Here is a 21,418-nt window from a genome sequence, read left to right as displayed (position 1 = left end):
CCGGACGGATATACAGCAGAGTTTTACAAGAACTTTAAAGAAGAACTAATACCAATACTCTACAATCTATTTCAAGAGATAGAAAAACAGGGAGTACTTCCAAATTCATTCTATGAGGCCAGTATCACCCTGATTCCCAAACCAGATAAAGACACTTCAAAGAAAGAAAACTACAGACCAATATCCCTAATGAATTTAGATGCAAAAATCCTCAATAAAATCTGGCAAATCAGATACAAAAACATATCAAAAAGATCATGCACCATGACCAAGTGGGATTCATCAGTGGGATGCAAGGCTGGTTCAATAAACGGAAATCAATAAATGTAATTCATTAAATCAATAGTCTTAAAGATAAGAACCACATGATCATCTCGATAGATGCTGAAAAAGCATTCGACAAAATACAGCATCCCTTTATGTTCAAAACTCTAGAAAAATTAGGGATAACAGGAAATTACCTCAAAATGGTGAAAGCTATATATGCTAAGCCTCAGGCCAGCATCATTCTAAATGGAGAAAAATTGAAGGCATTCCCTTTAAAATCTGGAACAAGACAGGGATGTCCTCTCTCACCACTTCTATTCAACATAGTTCTTGAAACACTGGCCAGAGCAATTAGACAGATGAAAGAAATTAAAGGCATAAATTTAGGAAAAGAAGAACTTAACTTAGCACTATTTGCCGATGACATGATCCTATACCTTGCAGACCCAAAAAATTTAACCAAGAAACTTCTAGAACTAGTAAATGAATTCAGCATAGTGGTAAGATATAAAATCAATACCAAAAAATCAAAGGCATTCCTGTATATCAATGACAAATTCTCTGAAATGGAAATGAGGACAACTACTCCATTCACAATATCTTCAAAAAAAATAAAATACCTGGGAATCAACTTAACAAAAGAGGTGAAAGAGCTATACAATGAAAACTACAGAACCCTGAGGAAAGAAATAGAAGAAGACCTTAGAAGATGGAAGGATTTACCTTGCTCATGGATTGGTATAATTAATATTATTAAGATGGCCATACTACCAAAAGCACTTTACAGATTAAATGCAATTCCCATCAAAATCCCCATGACATTCCTTGCAGAAATAGGAAAAGCAATCATGAAATTCATCTGGAAAAACAAGAGACCCAGAATAGCTAAAGTAATTCTAAGCAGGAAGAGTGAAATCGGTGGTATTGTGATTTCAGATTTTAAACTATACTATAGAGCAATAGTAACAAAAACAGCATGGTACTGGCACCAAAACAGGCTGGTAGACCAACAATGGTACAAAATAGAGGACACAGAGACAAATCCACAAAATTACAACTACCTTATATTAGACAAAGGTGCTAAAAACCATGCAATGGAGAAAGGATAGCATCTTCAACAAATGATGCTGGGAGAACTGGAAATCCATATGCAACAAAATTAAATTGAATCCCTTTCTCTGACCATGCACAAAAGTCAACTCAAAATGGAACAAGGAGCTAGGAATCAGACCAGAGACTCTGCGTCTAATAGAATACAAAGTTGGTCCTAATCTTCCTCATGTGGGGGCAAGCCCCAAATTTCTTAATTAGACATCTATAGCACAAGAGTTAAAACCAAGAATCAACAAATGGGACGAATTCAAACTAAAAAGTTTTTTCTTAGTAAGAGAAATAATATGCGAGGTGAATAGGGAGCCTACATCCTGGGAACAAATTTTTACCTCTCAAACATCAGGTAGAGCTCTTTGTATACTCTAATCTCTAGAGTATACAAAGATCTCAAAAAGTTAAACAACAAAAAAGCAAATAACCCAATAAACAAATGGGCCAAGGACTTGAACAGAAACTTCTCAGAAGAGGATATACAATCAATCAACAAATACATGAAAAAATGCTCACCATCTCTAGCAATCAGAGAAATGCACATTAAAACTACTCTAAGGTACCATCTCACTCCAATAAGAATGGCAGCCATTATGAAGTCAAACAACAATAAGTGCTGGCGAGGATGTGGGGAAAAAGGTATACTCATACATTGCTGGTGGGACTGCAAATTGGTGCAGCCAATTTGGAAAGCAGTATGGAGATTCCTTGGAAAGCTGGGAATGGAACCACCATTTGACCCAGCTATTCTCATTCTCGGACTATACCCAAAAGACCTAAGAAGAGTATACTACAGGGACACAGCCACATCAATATTTATAGCAGCACATTTCACAATAGCTAGAATGTGGAACCAACCTAGATGCCCTTCAATAGATGAATGGATTAATAAAATATGGCATTTATACACAATGGAATATTACTCAGCACTAAAAAATAATAAAATCATGGCATTTGCAGGCAAATGGATGGCATTAGAGCAGATTATGCTAAGTGAAGTTAGCCAACCCCTAAAAAACAAATGCCGAATGTCTTCTCTGATATGGGGGGTGACTCAAAATGGAATAGGGAGGAAGAGCATGAGAAGAAGACTACCACTAAATAGGGAAGAGAGGTGGGAGGGAAAAAGAGGGAGAAGGGGAGTTGCATGGAAGATGGAAGGAGAACCTCATTGTTATACGGAATACATATATGATGTTGTAATGAGAAAAAGAAAAAAAAAGTGTGTCACATTAGATTGGATAGAGAGAAAGGATGGGAGAGGAGGGGAGGAGTAGGGAGGATAGGAAGGGCAGCAGAATAGAATAGATAATATGATTGATGTATGTACATTCCATGTATGTATTATATGTCAAATTACATTCTACTGTCATGTATGATTAAAAAAAATAAAAATTAAAAAAACAAAACAAAAATTAGCAAAAAACTTGAACACATATTTCTCCAAAAATATAGAAATAGCCAAATATGCCCAAGAAAGGTGTTCAACATCATTGGTCACTACGAAAATGCAAATTGAGATATCACAAGTGCACTGTGACAACAAAGAAAAACTAGAATTCTGGTAGAAGTATAAAATGATTAAGTAGTTTTGGAAAGCAGCTTGGCAATTCCAAAGGTTAAACACTGAGTTACCATATGACCCACTTTTAGGAATATATTCAATAAAATTGAAATATACATATTCATATAAAAGCTTGTACATGATTTGTTTTAGAAGCATTACATGTAACAAAGAGGAAAACAATCAAAACATTCAATTGACAAATGGATAAACAAAATGTTAATCCAAACAATGTATCATAATTTTACCTAAGAAGAAATGAGTACTGATACATGCTGCAAAATAGATGAAACTTGATTAAAAAAATACAAATGAAAGATGCTATTAAAAAAATTACATCACTCAGTTGATATGAAATGTTCACCAAAGTATATCACAGGGATACTTTGTGAATTAGTGGTTGCTGAGGGATGTGTGTGGGTGGACAATAAAGAGTAATTGAAAAAAGGTATAGATAAAAATATTTTAATAGAGTGAAGCTAGCCAACACTAGCTTACACAACTCTGACTGTAATTCAAAGCTCTAAGACTTACACATTTAAAAAGTGTTTAGATGATTTATCACTAAAAAGCAGTTTATAAATAAATAAAAAGTGAAAAATAAAAAGTGAGGTGGGGGTTGTGGCTTAGCAGTAGAATGCTTGCTTAGCACATGTGAGGCCCTGGGTTTGATCCTCAGCACCACATAAAAATGAATAAATAAATTAAATAAATGTGTGTCCATCTTGTGTCCATCTTCAACTAAAAAAAAAAAAAAATTAAAAAAAAAAGAAATAATCTCGTTTGAGGGAGTCAAAGTAACAACCAAAAAGCTTCTTGTTGATATCACATGGAACTAATAATTGACAAAAGATGGAATAAAACAGATCTTTTCCTTTCAACCTCAAGTCTTTAAACTTAAATTGAAATGGTTTCTTAAGGTTTTCCTGTTAAAATTTTCCTCCTTCCCCTTTAAAAAATGCTTTTAAAATGGCAATATCTATTAAGACAAGATGCTAAACCCCAGATATGATTCAGAGTTTAAGAAGAGGAGCATAAAGCAAAGAAACAAAAGAGAAATTTTAGAGAAGATCCCCTAAGACATTCAGAGCTTCATCTCTTCCCATCATGGGTACTGGCCTGACAGAAATTTAAAAATCAGAACATCAAAATTGCTGGATGCTATCAGCAAAGAATTGTTTCATTTTATGATATGACTGCCACTGTTTGATGAGTCAGTGTTGACTGGGGTAGAAATGTTACTACGCTTTCTTGTCTGTAGTAATGACAGAACACATACTAAGGATAAGGTGGTTATGGGAAAAACAAAAACAAAAACAGCCCAAGTAGTGGGAGCCTTTAGAACTATAATAATGTGGCTTGTTGGGCTTTCTGAAATATAGCACTAAGAGCTAGGTATAAGAATGACAGCCATGGTCCATCATCAATACACTGGCCTCAGTCACTTCTTACATAAAATGACACACAAGATCTGATATAGGTTAAAAAAAAAGTGATGATTTTTATATGATTTCTGCTTACAGTGAAGCCAAAGCTATGTATAATTAATTTGGAATTTAAAAAAAAATACCTCATTAAAAAAATTTGTTTTTTGTCCCTACGAAAACTAGTGGAATAAATTAGGAAAAAGTCATGATGTTATAATTTATCACATATCACCATTTTCCACCTTTCTACAACAGTGAAACAAATTAGAAAAAAATCATCATGTTGTGTTTTACCACAAATCGCCGTTTTCCACTGGGTCACTGGGCAGAATTCGCACTGAAGCTGTCTTCCTGCATACCATCGTCCATTAAACAGAGAAAGGGCTGCTTGGCATTCTTCTTCTCTTTGAAGCAAAAAAAAAATAAAAAAATAAAAAATCTTAATGTTCTAAGATATAAACTAATTTTATTACTAATTATTTTATTAATTTATTTTAAGCCAATGATTTTTGCACATTGTAGGAAATTCTGTTAGAGCACTAAAGCTGTTACATGCAACACTGACTTAGTGATCCTTTTCATCTAATTCTGCATAAATTCCAGCATCAAACAGGTTTATGAATGAAAACTTTCTTTTTAGTAAAAAATAGTCAACAAACAAAACTACAGACGTGTGTTTTTCATTGTTAGAACTTGCACTTCTCAGGATTACTATTCTTATCAAGTGGCCAAGAAATGTGTTTGCCATTGAGTGGTATAGAATAACTAGAATACAGAATACAGAAGTTCAAGTTAAAAGCAATAATACATAAATTGTCCTCTTATCTGATCAAAGAAACACTAACACTTATTTTAAGCTTTAATCTCTTTTAACTTGTACTTCTATATTCTGTATTCTGGTTACCTTTGATCAGCTCTGTATTTTGATTATTAAAATTATATAAATAATAATTGAATGCTGAATTAGATTTAAAGCTATTTAAATCCACAAAAAATGAAATACATTTTTCTATCAACTCTTGATATTTGCATTTGAAAAAACTGTGCTTAAGAAAGTCATATATCCAATAAAAAAATTCCAAAAGTTAACAAAAATAGATAAAACACTACCTTGAGAAAACAAAGAAATTTATGCTCAGCATACTTACAATTGATATTGAACATAAACATTTCCCCTCAGATGAGGTTCCAAATTGCAGCTGACCTAAGAAGTAATGTGAAATATTCCATCATTAAAAACTAAGGAAAATAAACTATAAATTTATCAAATGCACTTTTTCCAGACTAACATTCCACAAGGTACTTATCAATTAAAAATTATAAAAAAGATATCACATACCTCAAACATTAACATTTGTCACACATTACTGTACAGTAGAACTACAGACCCACCTGCCTGATCTTTGTTTACTGCATTAATTTTTAAATAAAACTTAATGTTTCACACACACAGTGAATACAAATAAATTCATATGCATGCCAGATTTATCACCAACATTTTCCATTTTGAGGTAAGAGTTACCTTCAATTCCAAACACAAACACACATACATATGTAAACATACATGTAACTAGATAAGACACAAATACATTCATGCACACTGAAATAGGCATAAATTATACATTATATATAAATTATACATTGTATAAGCTATATATATCTCTATATCTGTATATTTATAATGTGTAAGTATAATAACTCCTTAATATATAGTATTATTTATATATCTTAAGATTTTACTAATGGTATTTACATTCTTTTCAAAAGAATTTTACCTAGTTTCTAGTGGATGCATCAAATTATCAATATATAATATTTTCTCTTCTAACATGCACTCAGTTTTTTTTCCCACCCTAATGAATAAACAGTGCTGTGAGAAAAAGGGCCCAATATTAATTTTCCATGGCTAATTTTTCCAATTAAAAATTTATTAAATATAGAAGACTTCAATTTATAGCTGCCAATCTCTACACATTTAGCAAATAACATTAAAGAGCTCATAGGATTCTAACCAAAAGAAAAAATACAAAATAGTATTGGACAAAACTGCAAATTTTAATCAAGCCTAAGCTTTGAAAGTACCAGTAATACCACTCTGAAGAACCAGGATACCTGAAGGAGACCATTGTTGTAATCTTTCTGGATAAGAAATAGATAGAAATGACATTTGACAGCATAGGATAGTCAATTCAGTGGTATTATGTTTTGTGTGATTAGACCCTTCTAGTGTGGTTTTCATTTGTGCTTAGAAGCAGCATTAAGGCAGGCAGATATGAGAGAACAAAAGATTAGGAGAAAAGAATAACTTCATATAAAAGAAGTTTTAAACTTCTTAAAATCAGTAGAACAAACTTGAATGTGAGAGTCTCTTAAAAACTGAATTATCAGTTCCTGTTTTGATTATTTCAAATTTCTACAGTCATTTCCAAATAGCAGAAAAATATTTTATAGCTTTAGTTCTTTTTTCTCCCAATTAAATGACACTTTCTTCCTTTCCTAATATAAAATCAATTACGTTCAGATCTGACCAAATCCTAGACAAGATTAAGAAGTTTAACTATCTTTTTTTTTGTGTATAGCGATTGAACTCAGGGCCTCGTGCATGTGAGGCAAGCACTCTAGCAACTGAGCTGTATTCCCAGCCCCAAGAGGTTTGACTATCTTAAGATTCAAATAATGGTTCCTAGAGAAACAGGTATTTGATATGGCTTAACCCAGCTTTAGACATCATTTTAAAACAGTCATATGTAATTTAGATATCTCCCTTTTAGCAAGTATCACAAGCCAGGATAATTTTGAGACACTGTGTTCAATATGGAAAATAAATAAAAGAAAAATAAGATTATGTTCTGTTTTGGTTCTACAAGAAAGACATGCACTTTGGGTAGGACTGGTAGGCATACATTATTAACTAGAACTAACAAACTGAGTAAAGTAGAGTCACAATTCAAATACCAAAGCTGTAGGTGAGGCACCTACAGAAGAAGAAAGGAAGCTCCCTGTCATGTACAGTATCTAAGTAAAGACTCGAATGACTATGTGCAGAAGACCTGTTGAAGATAATTCAAAAGCTGAGAGATGAAGCACAAAGGTCTTAAATAAATGAAAGGTCATTTCCAATCCAGACCTTAGCATTTAGGAAGATGCTAATATACATTTGTGATTTCACGTACTTATACATTATAAGCTAGAATGGAGGAAGAAAAGAAGAAAGAAGTAATACTTACTGAGTACCTGAGTGCCGACCCTTGGCTAGGCACATATTAGCACATAGCTAGCTATACCCAGTTAAACAGCACCCAACTCTGTGCACTGAGTTACTTTAGGGTGAGGCATATGAATCCACTCCATGCATATGCCCACCTTGAACTGGATCACTTTTCCCACATTCTTGAACTCAGGTAGCACGTCATCACAGAAGTCAAGGAACTGCTGGTATGTTTCCTCTTCACTGTACTCCAGACTTGCATCAGGGTCATAGTCATCCCTACTACACTGTTCCATTTCAAATGTTGTAAACATGCTTTTAATAAGAAGGGTGGAACTTGTTGCAGGGTAGTTATGTTTACGTGAGCATCTGCATATGAACAAAAACCTAATTCACTAGTCCAGTATTTAAAAATCACACACAAACTTGCATTACATTTTGAGATAAAAATTTAAATAATTCGGCTCTTCTGATCTTACAATAACTATGCTCAGATGCCAAATTTCAACACTTTATTCTAGTCAAAATGACAAGTTGGCAATGAAAACTAAGTTCATTTATTATTCAGTTATTACTGAATGAAGTTCAGCAAGTTTTATATATGTTGAACTACAGGGAGGAAAAAAATACATTGTATTACCTGATTGTGGAGTCACGTATTGGGCTCTTGGGAAGAAACTGAGAACTAATAATACAATCCTGATTCTATGCAATGTTCAATTAACTTACATACTTAGAAGACAATCTAGAAAACACTTGGTATTTTAATCTTATATTCAATATTTAATAGTTATCGTGAATTTTTACATTTCTTTTCCTCTGATATTTCTGAGATGTTAGGACAGTTTGAGTGCTAATACTTATCCCACTTTGAAAGAAGAAAGGTGAGGCCTTGAAATGCATAACTAACCAAGAATTAGGGGAAGAGCCAGATTTTAAGAGACTAAAGTTAATATACAATACAGGGTATAAAACACATTTTGAATTTAATAAAAATAGCTAAACATTATGAAGAACAATTTTCATAATTTCAGTTGTATCTAGTCTGAGCTAATTCAGCTATGCAGGAATTAAAATTATTCATGACATGAGCTTATTTTAAAAATATGTTTCTCTTCCTAAAATAAAATGAGGAAAAAAAGTAGTTTAAACTTCCAAGAAAATAAAAAATTTCTGATTAGTCTTCTCGTTAAACATGTTGCAGGACAGGATGAGGAAGGATAGAAAATTGTTAAATGGGTGCAGAGTTTTGATTTTGTGATATAAAACAGCTTGAAATATTAGTTGCCCAATTATGTGACTATATTTACTATTGAGCTATATACTTAAAAAATAGTTAAGACAGAATATTTTATGTTATGTGCTTTTCTTCCTTGATTAAAAATATAATAAAATAACTGGTAAGTTATTTTAAAATATAATAAAATAACTGGTAAGACAAAAACTTCAGGAAAAAACATCCATATAATTTAGGAAGGAAAAAACCTAGAAGCAATAAAGGGCAAGTGTTGCAAAAACAATGATTCTGAAATGTTTTAATTCATACCCATGTCTGTAATGTATACTAATGTATTTACTGAGATAATGCATACAAAATGCTTGCCTATACTATGCCTACTTCAGAAATGTTCAATGTCTATGATGTAAAATTTCCTCTTTCCAAATGACTTCTAAGATATATTACTAAAAATTGTGAACAATCTTCTCAGGAATAGCAAACCCCAGGAAAGAATGAAGAATGAGGAGTCACCTTATTTGACTGTGTTTGCTATGAAGTGAAATAGTAAAAGTACCATGTACAATATAAAACAAATAACCATTTTAATAGGGTTAAAATTCTGCTTGCAGAATTCTTACTAAGAATTAATTTGATCTTTGTCTGTAAGGTGTCAAATTTTATAGGAGAGACAAAGTTCCTTTCTATGGAAAATTTCTACTTGACCATAGCTAGAACTAATAATCTTACTGTATTCAAAAGGCCAACTGCAGGGATCCTATGAAAAATTTCAGCTAAGAGGAGAGATACCTGGGAAGACAATCAAAAGCTTTCATTTGGGACTAAGCCCATGGGATTCTTGAGAAAAATGGAGGTTTCTTGGATTCTTAGACTAAAATTAGATAGACTGTGATCAGACATATAGGAAACCCACATTATCGAAGTGATTTCTCAGTCCTGATGGTAAACCATGTTTGGGAACCACTGGTTTAGAGCATGATATTTGTCTATACTCTAAATATACAATCAAATCATTCTGCAAAAAACACATAGTTGGATATCATCTTCACCCACAGCTGCCAGTAAATGATATGGGTATTCAAATGACACCTCAGGTATAGCTAACTATTCTCCTTTTCTTCTTTTTGAGGGAAGTACTCACTACTTTGTCCTTTAAATAATCACCTTGCTGCATACTAAGGTTAGGTTACAAGTGAGGTTCTGTGTAAGAAATAATCTCATGAAAGGTATATATCCCACGGCTGTAAAACATCTCTCAAAGATAATAACCACCTTCTTACTCAATGTCTTTATACAATTTCCATAGGAGAAACATTTAAAATCTATTGCCAGAATTTTATCACTCATTCTTTTTGGTAAGAAACAATCATTATCTGCCTGAGAACATTAAAAATCCCAAGTTAAAAGTGTTCTAGTCTCTGAGGAGAGAGGAGGAGATGTGGGGATAGGAAGGATAATGGAATTACAGACATTATTACTTTATGCATATATATTACTGCATGACCAATGTGAAGGCTACAAAATGTACAACCAGAAATTATTTGCAGGTAGTCACTGAACAGTGTACTTATCTGAAGGAATGATGTTGGATTTCCTAACTGCTAATGTCAAGGAATTGTAATTCACAACACATCACCTAAATGACAAAAAACTCAAACTGCTTTCATACTTTTTTATTGTGATGGTGAAATTTCCTGTGATGGAAAACAGAAGCATTCATTCCTGGACCTGAAAATCAGATATAATACCTGAAAAGTCTGATAAGCCATTTTAACAAGAAGTATCTTTCTCAAAAGAGAACTCAAAACCCCCAATATTTTGAATCACATCATTCTGTTGTGATAAAACAAAATTACTTACCTATCTCCAAATCTGCAGGCTCCTGTTTTACTATAAAATGGACAAATAGCTTGATCTTTTTCCATTGATCTCAAATTGGTGGGTGGTTCTGGGTTTTGCCATGTGTCACTATTTTCCATCTGTTGAAAACATCATAATTTTACTGATTGTTTAAAAACCCATGAAAGACTAAATGTTTCTAATCAAAGCAAATAGCTTTTGTCAAAAATAAAAATGGTTTCATTTAAAAACATCCACATTTAGGTTACAACAGGCAATGAATATTTCATAAACATAAGAGCTGTATTTCTACTTTGGTTTCAGGTCACTTTCTTTTATTAGGCAACCAGGAAAATCACCAAAGTTTCCCTTCTGTCCATCCATTCTGAAAAGTGCCCAAGGACAACTGAAAAAAGAAGTTATCCAGAATCAGAGCTACTGACCACTTTGGATTATTAGTATATGATATTGCTAACAAATAGTTTAAGCATTCAGTATCATTTGTTTTTGTTTACCCATAAGCTTTTGTGGTGGTAGTTGTATAAATTCAAAAGCCATAAAATTAATTCCAGATATGATGACATGATCTAAATAGTATATCATAAAACAAACATTATTGGAACTGCCATGTCCCCCCAAAAAACAGTAATCTGTCTAAAATTTTAATGGCAGGTATTTAAAATACCTCATTTTAGCTTGTTCCAACATCTTTGCATAGCTTCTTACAAATGGCATAAACATAAGACTAAAGGACACTTTAGTGAAAGTTTATCACATTAAGAATCACATGTATAACAATGTTGAAAACCCTGCACCTATAACGCTTTGGTTTTAATTTTCTTTCTATAGCACAGATCTTCCTATAAGCTTCCAAAAAGAGTAAGTAGCTGACAATTTTTATCCAAATAAAAATGGAAAGAAGCACACCTTACAAATTTTAATTACAATCCCAAACCACTTCAGTTACAGTATATATGTATGTAAGCATAAATACCACATTCTCATTTTTTTCTTTTTAATGGTTCTTTCTAGTTAAAACAATAATAGGATTAATTCCTATAAAAATAAGAAGGGATTATAACTTTTTCTAATTCAGCCTTGGTACTTCCTATTCCTTCACTCTATTCTATTGATCTTTTTGCTATTTACTAAGTTTATTTTTTTATTTATGCTTTTGATTAGTGTGTTGTAGAGAACATGATGGTGAGTCTCACTAAGGTGTATTCACATATGTATACAGGAAAATTAGGTCAGATTCATTCTACTGTTCTTTATTCCATCCTTCCTCCCTCCTTGAATTCTTCTCTTCTAATGAGAAGAGAAGATCTTCCGTCTATTTTTCTAGTGATCTTCCGTCTATTTTTCTTTTCCCAATTCTTTATTTTGTATTATCTTTACATAGCAAGAGAAAATATTCTATTTTTAACTTGTGGGGACTGGCTGTTTCACTTAGCATGATATTCTCTAGTTCCATCCTTTTCATGACAAATGCCATTTCATTTCTTTATGGATGAGTAACAGTGCTAGGAAAACTGGAAATTCATGCGTAGAAGAATCAAATTTAATCCCTTCTTATAACTTCCACAAAATCCAACTTAAGTGAATCAAAGGCTTAGGAATTAAACCAGAAACCCCAAATAACTTAAAGAAAACACAGTTTTCTTTAAAAAAGAAATATATTGGCATAGGAATCAACTTCCTTAATGAGACTTATAAGCTCAAGAAATTTTAAAAAAACAAAAATGAAATAAATCAAGTAGTGGGATGCCATAAAGACAAAGCTTCTGCAGAGCAAAGGAAACAAAGAGTGTGAAAAGAGTCTAAAGAATGGGAGAAAATCTCTACCAATAAATGCCATCATTCTATACAAAGAACTCAAAAAACTTAACATACACACACAAAAACAAATGAGCAAAAGAGCCAAACAGAAAATTTTCAAAATAAGAAATACAATGGTCCATGAATAAATAAAAAAAAATGTTCAATGTCCACAGCAATTAAAACAATATTGTAGATGACATACTAGTGAATACTATAAAATGCAGGGTTAATTAGAGCATAATTAACATTTAACAGAAGTTAAAATGTGGTATGAACAGTAGTAATTACGGTTTATGAGATTATTTAAAAGTTTTTCATAAGGCAAAGGAATTCTGCCATCTGCCAGTAATATTCTACCTGACATTTCAACATTTTAAATTATGTTAAAGAAATTTACCTTTATATACCCGCTTAAAACATATATTAAATAAAAGACCGAACAGTTCTTCTGGTTACCTAAGAATCCTTTGTAACTTAATGTACTTAAAACAGAATTCTTATTCTTGCTTCTTTTCTTACCCACATGCCCCAATGATTAAATGTGGTTGCCATTTGCTCATTTTTTTTCATACTAACAACCTAAGAGTACAATTTTTTTTTGGTCTCTGTTCCTTCTAATGTCCCTTAACTCACACCTAGAATCATACTAGCTCTGTTTCAATATATGCCAAATATGTGCACTTATTTTAATATTGAGCACTACTCTATGAAGAATCTATTTTCTTCTACCTGCAACAGTTTTCACTTAAGTGATCATATTTACACTCCTGCATAAATGATTTGATTATCACTTCCCATTCCTATATAAAAATTAGACAATGGTTTCTCTTCACACTTACATAAAATCCAAACTCTTCCTTCAAATACCAAGAACACTGCATAATCTGACCCTGCTTTCCCTTCTTGATTTCCTTCTATGCCACTGCCCTTTCTATTTTGGTTTCTAGGTTTCAGCACCCTGGCATTCTTTTGGCTTCCACAGTTTGACCTCTTCCGTATGTTTGAACTTGAGTGTGAGCTCAAATCATCTCCTAGGAAAAGAATTATTTGGCCCATCAATCTTATCCTATCATCTTCTATTTATTTGTTACACCTCTTAACATCATTTAAAATGATCTGTTTTTTGACTCTAGAAAGCTAACTCAGAGGACTCACAAGCACACAGCAGAAGCACACATTATACATACCTTGAATTCATTTCATTTTATCTACTACTTCATGTCTCACCAGACTTCTTAAATAAAGCATTTAAAGTTTCAGTTGGAGAACATTTTTCTGTTAAGATAGGAACACCTGAAAGTTTTCAGTTGAAGAACATTTTTCTGTTAAGATGGGAACTGATTCCTTTTTAGTAAAAATGAGATTTTTCCAAAAAACTTTTTGGTTTTTAAAAAAACTTTGTTGTTTTTGCCTCATCTGGAAAATAAGGGTGCCCAAAATTTGCTTTGAAATTAATGAATCCATGTAACAACAACAACAAAAAATTTCATGAAGCTGCTTAAAACTTGTCATGACTACACCGCAATAAAATGCATTTTTCCCACTAAGATGGTTAACTTAAAAATTTTGTTCAATTTAGCAGTAGTCAAACTTAGTAATTTATAATAAAGCTACATCCTGATGAATGAGTCAAGAAAGATGGCTTGTGATATCCTTGAAACTTGGCAGTATTCAAACTTAAAAATATTATAAGAAAACATATTTCTGAAAATATTACAGAAAACAATATTAAAGAAACTAATCTGACATAGTTAATCATAAAATTAATTAATTCAAAATAAGCCACTAAGAAGAAACTACAAACTAATTAGAAAGATGAACCGTGATATTTCTGAAAGAAATAGATCATTAAGATAAAGAAAATGTGGTATATATAAACAACAGAGTTTTACTCAGCTATAATGAAGAATAAAATTATGATACCTGGATGAAATTGGAGAACATGTTATCAAATGAAATAAGTCAGACTCAGAAAGTCAAGGTTTTAATGTTTTCTGTCATCTATTGAAACTAGACCAAAAAAAAAAGATGTGGGAAGATTGGGGATTGGAACCCAACGAAAATAGAAGGCAAATTAGTAGAGCAGAGACAGGGGATAGATGAGAAAAGAGAAGGGACCAGAAAAGGCAGGAACACTGGATTGAAACTGACTAAACTAAATTATGTACATTTATGAATATACCACAGTGAATTTCATCTTTATGTATGTTGGTAAAGAACTAATTTTTGAAAATTAAATAAATAGTAGGAAGACCATTGGAGCAGAGGAAGGAAAATGGGAAGGAAGCAGAGAAGAAAAAGGGGTATACAGGGGACTGAATTGAAGCAAATTATAATCCATGTTCATATGATTATAATGAAACCCAATGTTATGTGAAACTACAATACATTGATAAAAAATAGATATTCCATAAGGACATGGGAAAATATGCCATATCAACCCTGGAATCCTGAAGGATATGAAAAATAACATATGGACAACTTACAGATAATTTTCTTAAATGTGATTATTTGTTAATTACAGATTGGAAAGAAAGTCAAGATTAGAATACTAAAAATACGTAAAAACAAAATAGAACAAAGGACAAAATTTGCCAGCATTCACATGCCTATAGCTTCAGATTCATCAACACAGACAACTGCACACTCTGAGATACGCAGTGTGTCTGTTCCTGTGAGAGCAATCACCTCTCTTTTTCTTTTCTCCTGTAGTTTTTGCTCTTCCTCTTCTCTCTCTTTTCTCAGCTGTTCTTCCAATTCTTTCATTTTTCTCTCCAAATGGAAACAAAAAAAGTTTTTTCAGATTCACTATTAACATTTAATTTATAGAACAAATAAATTTAAAATTTAAATGTAACAGTAGTAATCATAACATTAGTTTTTGATTTTTTTAAAAAAAGTTCAAGATATTCCATTTTTATTTTATTTATTTGTTCAATTTTTTGGTACTAGTAATTAAACTCCTATATTAGGTAAACACTTTATCACTAAGCTACTTCCCTAGCCCTAACACATTCAATTTTGAATGTGGTAAGGTCATTGTGAACATTAATTAGAAATGACTTTAGTTAACTGGCAAATAAATTTGGTGGTATACCTCTTGTTCTTCTTGCTGTTTTCTAGCTGCCTCTTCCTTTTCCTTCTTTATTTTGAATTCTTCTTGTGCTTTCTGTTCCCTTAACAACCATTCCTCATGTAAGTTTTGCCTATCAATGTAACAATAATATCAAATAATCTAAAAAATAGTCATTAATTTAAAAATATACATAAACACACATAATAGCGATATGTCACATTTTGGAAGTGATTAAAACACTTTGAATGGTTAAGTAAGAATAAAAACAACTAACAAACATAAATAGAACTCTTGGAAGAACCATAAATAAATCTAACTTCATAGAGGATAGTAATTTAAAATCATTACTCGGTTCAAATGTTTATGTGCTACAGTACTGTTCAAATTTCAAAAAATAACACTATCACTTCTTTTCATCCATTCATACGAATATTTGGATGGCAATAATGTGGGTATTGAGTTTCAGAAGAACACCTAGGTTTCCACATTCAGAAACAGTACACTTCTTATTGAATATGTATTTAAAGTCTTTAAAGTCTTAATTTTAGGACTATAGTCCTATGAAAAAAAATCTGACTCTTTTGCAATGGGCTTTAAATTACTAATTTCATAGTAAAAGGGACTCCTGTAGTTTGCTTCCAAATACTTCATCTGCTGAAACAAGGAAAATAAAGGTATACTGTGGTCATGCTTTTTTAAAAATAAGGAATGCTATAGGTCTTAAGATATCAAGTTATAAAAATCAACCAAGTGTGCCTTTTGTAAAAAATAATATATTATAAAAAGGGATATTACTTATAGTAAGGGCCAAGACAACAATATTGTAAATCTTAACTCTGAACATAGGTTATACTTCAAAATTTTATTTACCAGTAAGTATTTAGAATCTAGAAAGGATTTTTCCACTGAATAAGTAAGATGGCAATAAATATAAAGTGTTTTAAATTATTTTCAATACTAATAACAACTCTAATATTACTAGTAATATTATTCATTAAAATAAGATTTAATGTCTAGCTTAGGAATATAGAGAAATGTATTAGGAGGAACTACAATTTCCAACTGTGAATGCCAAGAACTCATGTTTTAGCCATGGCATAAGCTAGATCACTAAATGTAACATGTTCATGTGCATACATGCAGTACCTACAGAACACATAGGGATTTAATTTGTAGAACTTGAATTCAAAGTTTATATACATTCATTGTACATAAATTTTAGACTACAAAAAATACAATATTAAAAACTAAAATGCAATTTCACTTTAAAATAGTACATTAAGTCTAGATATTTTCAGACAATTTACCTATCTTTCCATAGTATTTATTTATTTATTTTTAAAATCTAATTGTCTGATTATTTATATAGCCATGCTATCATTTTTTTTTTCAATCAAACCCAGGGCCTTGTGCATTATATATATATATATATATATATATATATATATATATATATATATATTTTAGAGAGAGATGTGAGAGAGAGAGAGAGAGAGAGAGAGAGAGAGAGAGAGAATTTTTTTTTAATATTTATTTTTCAGTTCTCGGCGGACACAACATCTTTGTTTGTATGTGGTGCTGAGGATCGAACCCGGGCCACACGCATGCCAGGCCAGCGCGCTACCGCTTGAGCCATAGCCCCAGCCCTTTCCATAGTATTTAAATACTGTTTTTTGGTTTCAATTAACTGCAGACAGAAAAAAATTTGAAAAAAATATACTGTGTATTTACTCTTGAAAAGTATGTACTTTTTTCCTGTCATTATTTCCTAAACCAGGGTAGAACCACTCTTTACAAAGCATTTATACTTTGGGTAAATAATAACATCTACTATTAGCCTATTAGCTAGAAATATAAATACTTGATGTTGTGCAGAATGAGCAACATGTTTTGTACACTTTTTTTTATACCAAGTTGATTTTTCAAAGTTACAACATAAATTGAAACATAATATCATTAATTCATCATTAATAAGAGGAAAAAAAACCTTTGAGAGAAAATTAGTAAATACAGTACCTAGAAATAATTCAGAGGCATATAATAAACTTATAAAAAAACAATTACATATGATTCTTCATTTTAGAGAAGATGAAGACAAGCATTAAACAGTCAAATCATTTACTTTGACTTGTATGATTTACTTATATGATTTATACCAAAGACAGTCTTATCACTATGTATAAATAAGTAAATTTATCAAGGTCTCATCTAAATAATGACTTCTTGTGGCCTATTCTTACATTATTCACTCAATCCTCATTGAACTTAAGTGGTGTGACTCAGCTGTTGTTTAGTATTAAAAGAGAACAGTTCTTTCATTAAGCTCATTTCCCTTAAAACAATTATTTATATAGTATTTTGAGGAAAAAAATGAGCATCAATTTAGATTTACCCATGCTTGTAAACCCCCTACTCTTCACTTTCCTCAAACTGTTCAAATGTTTAATTAAAAAACTCCACAAAATTCAAATAAAATACCTTAGATGGTTAATTTTTGAATCAGTGCTAACCTTTCTGCGTCCAATAGTTCTTCTTCTCCTTGCTTTTCAATAAAGACTTCCTCTTCCTCTTCTGTTTTTAACCATTCTGAGAGAATTTAAAGGTTTATTAAACCAAATGCTGCAAAATTTTGAATATTTCAGTATTCAAATACTTAACACATAAACTTGTTATTCTCTACAACGATGATAAAAACTTTTCTAAATTTGCTCCTTAAGATTAAATTCTCCAAATATCAAATTTGATCTTATTTGTAGATATATTGTTTTATAGTAAACTAAATGTCATGCTGGCTTATACTTAAACCTTAACACATATTGCCATGTGAGTAAACATACAACATCCACACTGTTAGGTAGCAGCTAGCAATTAGCAGTAAAATGTAGGTAACATCATAAAGTGTTCTTTAAATTACTTTAGGGTCCTTCTTTAAACCATCTTAAGAAATCAAATGGTGATAATCTGCAGAAAAAAAAAAGGAGACAGCTATTTGTAAAACATGCCAAGAGAAAAAGAATAAACAAGACTAATTATTGATAGTGTCCATTGAAGTTCATGTGAAGTTAGGAATTATGGGTATAAGCTCTCCAATTGATCGAGAAGGAAGATTCCTTTACCAGTGCTGGTAGAGTAAGGTAACTTCTGATCAGTGCCCACATTAACATGGGACTGACTTGTAGATGAAGTTCCCTGAATAGAATGTGCATGTGACAATTCCAGAGATGATCAATAAAGGCCTTCTGGAGGAACTGAACACCTGAATTGGCAGAGTATGGAAGATTGTCCCCAGTTTTCCTGGTAAATATCAAACAATAATAAATTTGGAGACAGTTCTGTCACCTTTGATATTCTCTGCTTGGAGATGACTCATTCTCTCTCCAGAGTGCTTTTGCATGACTTTCAGTGTCTGCATTTAATTTTTCTTTGGTGGGAACACAAAAACTCAGGTTTGGAGTTTTAGCTCCCTGCTTTCCTGCATTTTACCTGAGAAAACGCACAACCAGTGCTAGTTTTACAAAGGAAAACATTCATAAATATGTTCTATGACAGAGTGTTAGCTCTATATTACTTGCATTTAAAACATTAGATACATTACGAATAGGTATGAACGATGCATGGATGAATCATCCTGACTTTCTTTCTGTGGCAATCGTTTCTTGGGTTTATTTAGGATTGAGAAGCCTCATCTATTCTTCATCAGATACTTATTTGACTACTTCTGACTCTGGACCTGAAATTCCAAAGAGTAAGAGGGCACACACACAGTTAGATAAGCAATGAATTACCTGAATCTCTCAATCGAGCGAGCTCCTGTCGACGTTTTTTTCGTTTCTGTTTCTTCAGGGAAGCTCTGTATTTTTTATGGCTGGAAAGATTACACACACACGCATATATATGAGATATAAAATAATGGTGATATCACCACTAATTAGATTAACGTTAATAAATTAACAGATTAATAGTGGTGACATATCTCCATTACCAAGTGGCCATACCTACCACACTGTTCCCCGGAGCTTCCCTCTCGGCGCCTCTTAGGAAATCACTGGGGTGCTCAGGAGGGAAATATGATCTCTAATGTTTTGATTACAATGCACCTACCTAATATCGCTTCACCCACCCACGCCCAGGGCAAGCCAACTCCAACGTTTCCTTCCAACAAGGAGGGCAGAGATCCCGGTAAAATCTGGGCGCAAAGGACGTGTTGTGAGAAACTTGCTCATAGTTACCTGCTTTCTCTTTCTTTCCTGCCTACGCATTCTCCAAATATATGCTCAGTCTATTCCGACCACCATTCTCACCAAATCATCTACCTCATTTCTTACCTCTTTTTCTCAGGAAAAATCATCTTCACCAACGCCGCCATTAGACACACACGGTTTAGGAAACCAGGATGTGGCCTGAAGAGGTGGGATTAAGAGAGAAGCTGGAGAACGGAAAAGCTGGCGCTTCAAGGTCTCAGCCCGGGTGGAAGCAAAGGCCAGTAGTCGGAGATTCCGCTGGCATCTGGCAAAACCGTAATTCCGCCAGACTCCGTTTATTGCACTCCAAAAGTAATCCTTTAGTCCTCAATGATTTCTCAGCGTATTACTATATTCCTTCACTCTCTAGTAGGCTGTTTAGCAGGAGGTTAAAGTCCTATTTCTCCCCTAATCTCGTTTATTCACGAAAACTCCACCATTAGAGGGACTGACACCCTTTAGATTTGTCCAAACTCCGCCTCCTCCTTCTGCTCCACCTATCAGCTACTCGGACAAAGCTCCAGATTCCACCTCCTTCTCTTTGCTCCAGTAGTCTCCTGTAAAACCACCTTAACCCCGGGAGATGCTAAATTAGAACCTTTGTCTCCAACAAGTTTACAATTGAGAAGCAGAGAAGAAGTGCTTATATAGATAATATGGTTTGCGGAAAGGTTTGTTCCTAACATAATCCTTTCAGCCTAGACTGAGGGAAGACAGATATCTGAGTGGAGAATGGTAGGAAACAGGTTGCCTGTATTTCAAAGCACAAGATAGTTAATGGAATCTGCCCGGAATAGCAAGGACTTTGACAATAAAGCTTCATGTGTCATTAAAAAAAAATCTCAAGGAATATAGCTGTACAAATGAAGTAGGGCTAGGTTATGGATGAAAGCTTGGTACATCTTTTTAAGAGAACTGAATTTTCGATAGCTAAGAGGGGAAACAGCTAAGAAGGGAAACATTGAAAGCTTTTAGGAGGTGACCTTTGATAGTAAAATGTTTAATAATTCTTTTGGGTTGTGTAAATGATTAAAAAATAATGCTAGATAAGAAATAAAACCAGAAAATGAGAAATTATATCCCATCTGATTCAAATGTATGATATGTCAAGATCATTGTCCTGCCATGTGTAACCAATTAAAACAAAACAAAACAAAACATAAAAAAAGAAATAAAACCAGTAATCAATAAATGGGATGAATTCAAATTAAAAAGCTTCTCACCCAAGGAAATAATCAATACCAGGAGAGCTACAGAATGGGAGAAAATATTTACCATATGCACCTCAGTTAGAGCGGTAATCTCCACCACAGGTAAAGAACTGAAAAGATAGCCAAAAAACAAATAACCCAAATAATAAATGGGCTAAGGAACTGAGCAGATACTTCATGGGAGAAGACATACAATCAGTCATCAAACATGAAAAAAATGTTCAACATCTCTAGCAATAGGAGAAATACAAATCAAACTAGCCTAAGATTTCATCTCACTTCAGTGAGAATGGAAATTATAAAAAAACACAAGCAACAATAAGTGTTGGTGAGAATGAGGGGAGATGTACACTTATACATTGCTGGTGGGACTGCAAATTGGTGCCACTACTGTTGAAAGCAGTATTGATTCCTCAAAAAATT

The 21,418-nt window shown here is 32.7% G+C and overlaps 1 protein-coding gene across 1 annotated transcript in view; it reads right to left on the bottom strand.

Annotated features, from left to right (window-relative positions):
* Nucleotides 1–20,241, bottom strand: part of LOC124106576 (U2 small nuclear ribonucleoprotein auxiliary factor 35 kDa subunit-related protein 2) — a 35,945-nt gene extending 15,704 nt beyond the window's left edge. The window contains exons 1-9 of the mRNA XM_046464254.2: nucleotides 19,869–20,241; nucleotides 19,329–19,408; nucleotides 18,054–18,129; nucleotides 15,565–15,673; nucleotides 15,156–15,239; nucleotides 10,668–10,786; nucleotides 7,726–7,939; nucleotides 5,511–5,566; nucleotides 4,657–4,766 (exon numbers count right to left, since the gene is read on the bottom strand). Coding sequence (XP_046320210.1) covers nucleotides 4,657–4,766; nucleotides 5,511–5,566; nucleotides 7,726–7,939; nucleotides 10,668–10,786; nucleotides 15,156–15,239; nucleotides 15,565–15,673; nucleotides 18,054–18,129; nucleotides 19,329–19,408; nucleotides 19,869–19,909 — 889 coding nt within the window. The 5' untranslated portion in view covers nucleotides 19,910–20,241. The remainder of the gene's footprint in view (nucleotides 1–4,656; nucleotides 4,767–5,510; nucleotides 5,567–7,725; nucleotides 7,940–10,667; nucleotides 10,787–15,155; nucleotides 15,240–15,564; nucleotides 15,674–18,053; nucleotides 18,130–19,328; nucleotides 19,409–19,868) is intronic.
* Between the last annotated feature and the right edge of the window lie 1,177 nt (nucleotides 20,242–21,418).

Source organism: Marmota monax, unplaced genomic scaffold, assembly GCF_021218885.2.
Source record: "Marmota monax isolate L192 unplaced genomic scaffold, Marmota_monax_Labrador192_F-V1.1 WCK01_AAM20220418_F8-fsc00260, whole genome shotgun sequence".
NCBI lineage: Eukaryota > Metazoa > Chordata > Mammalia > Rodentia > Sciuridae > Marmota > Marmota monax.
The sequence above is the reverse complement of the archived record's forward strand: the minus strand, read 5'-3'. Positions and strand labels throughout refer to the sequence as shown.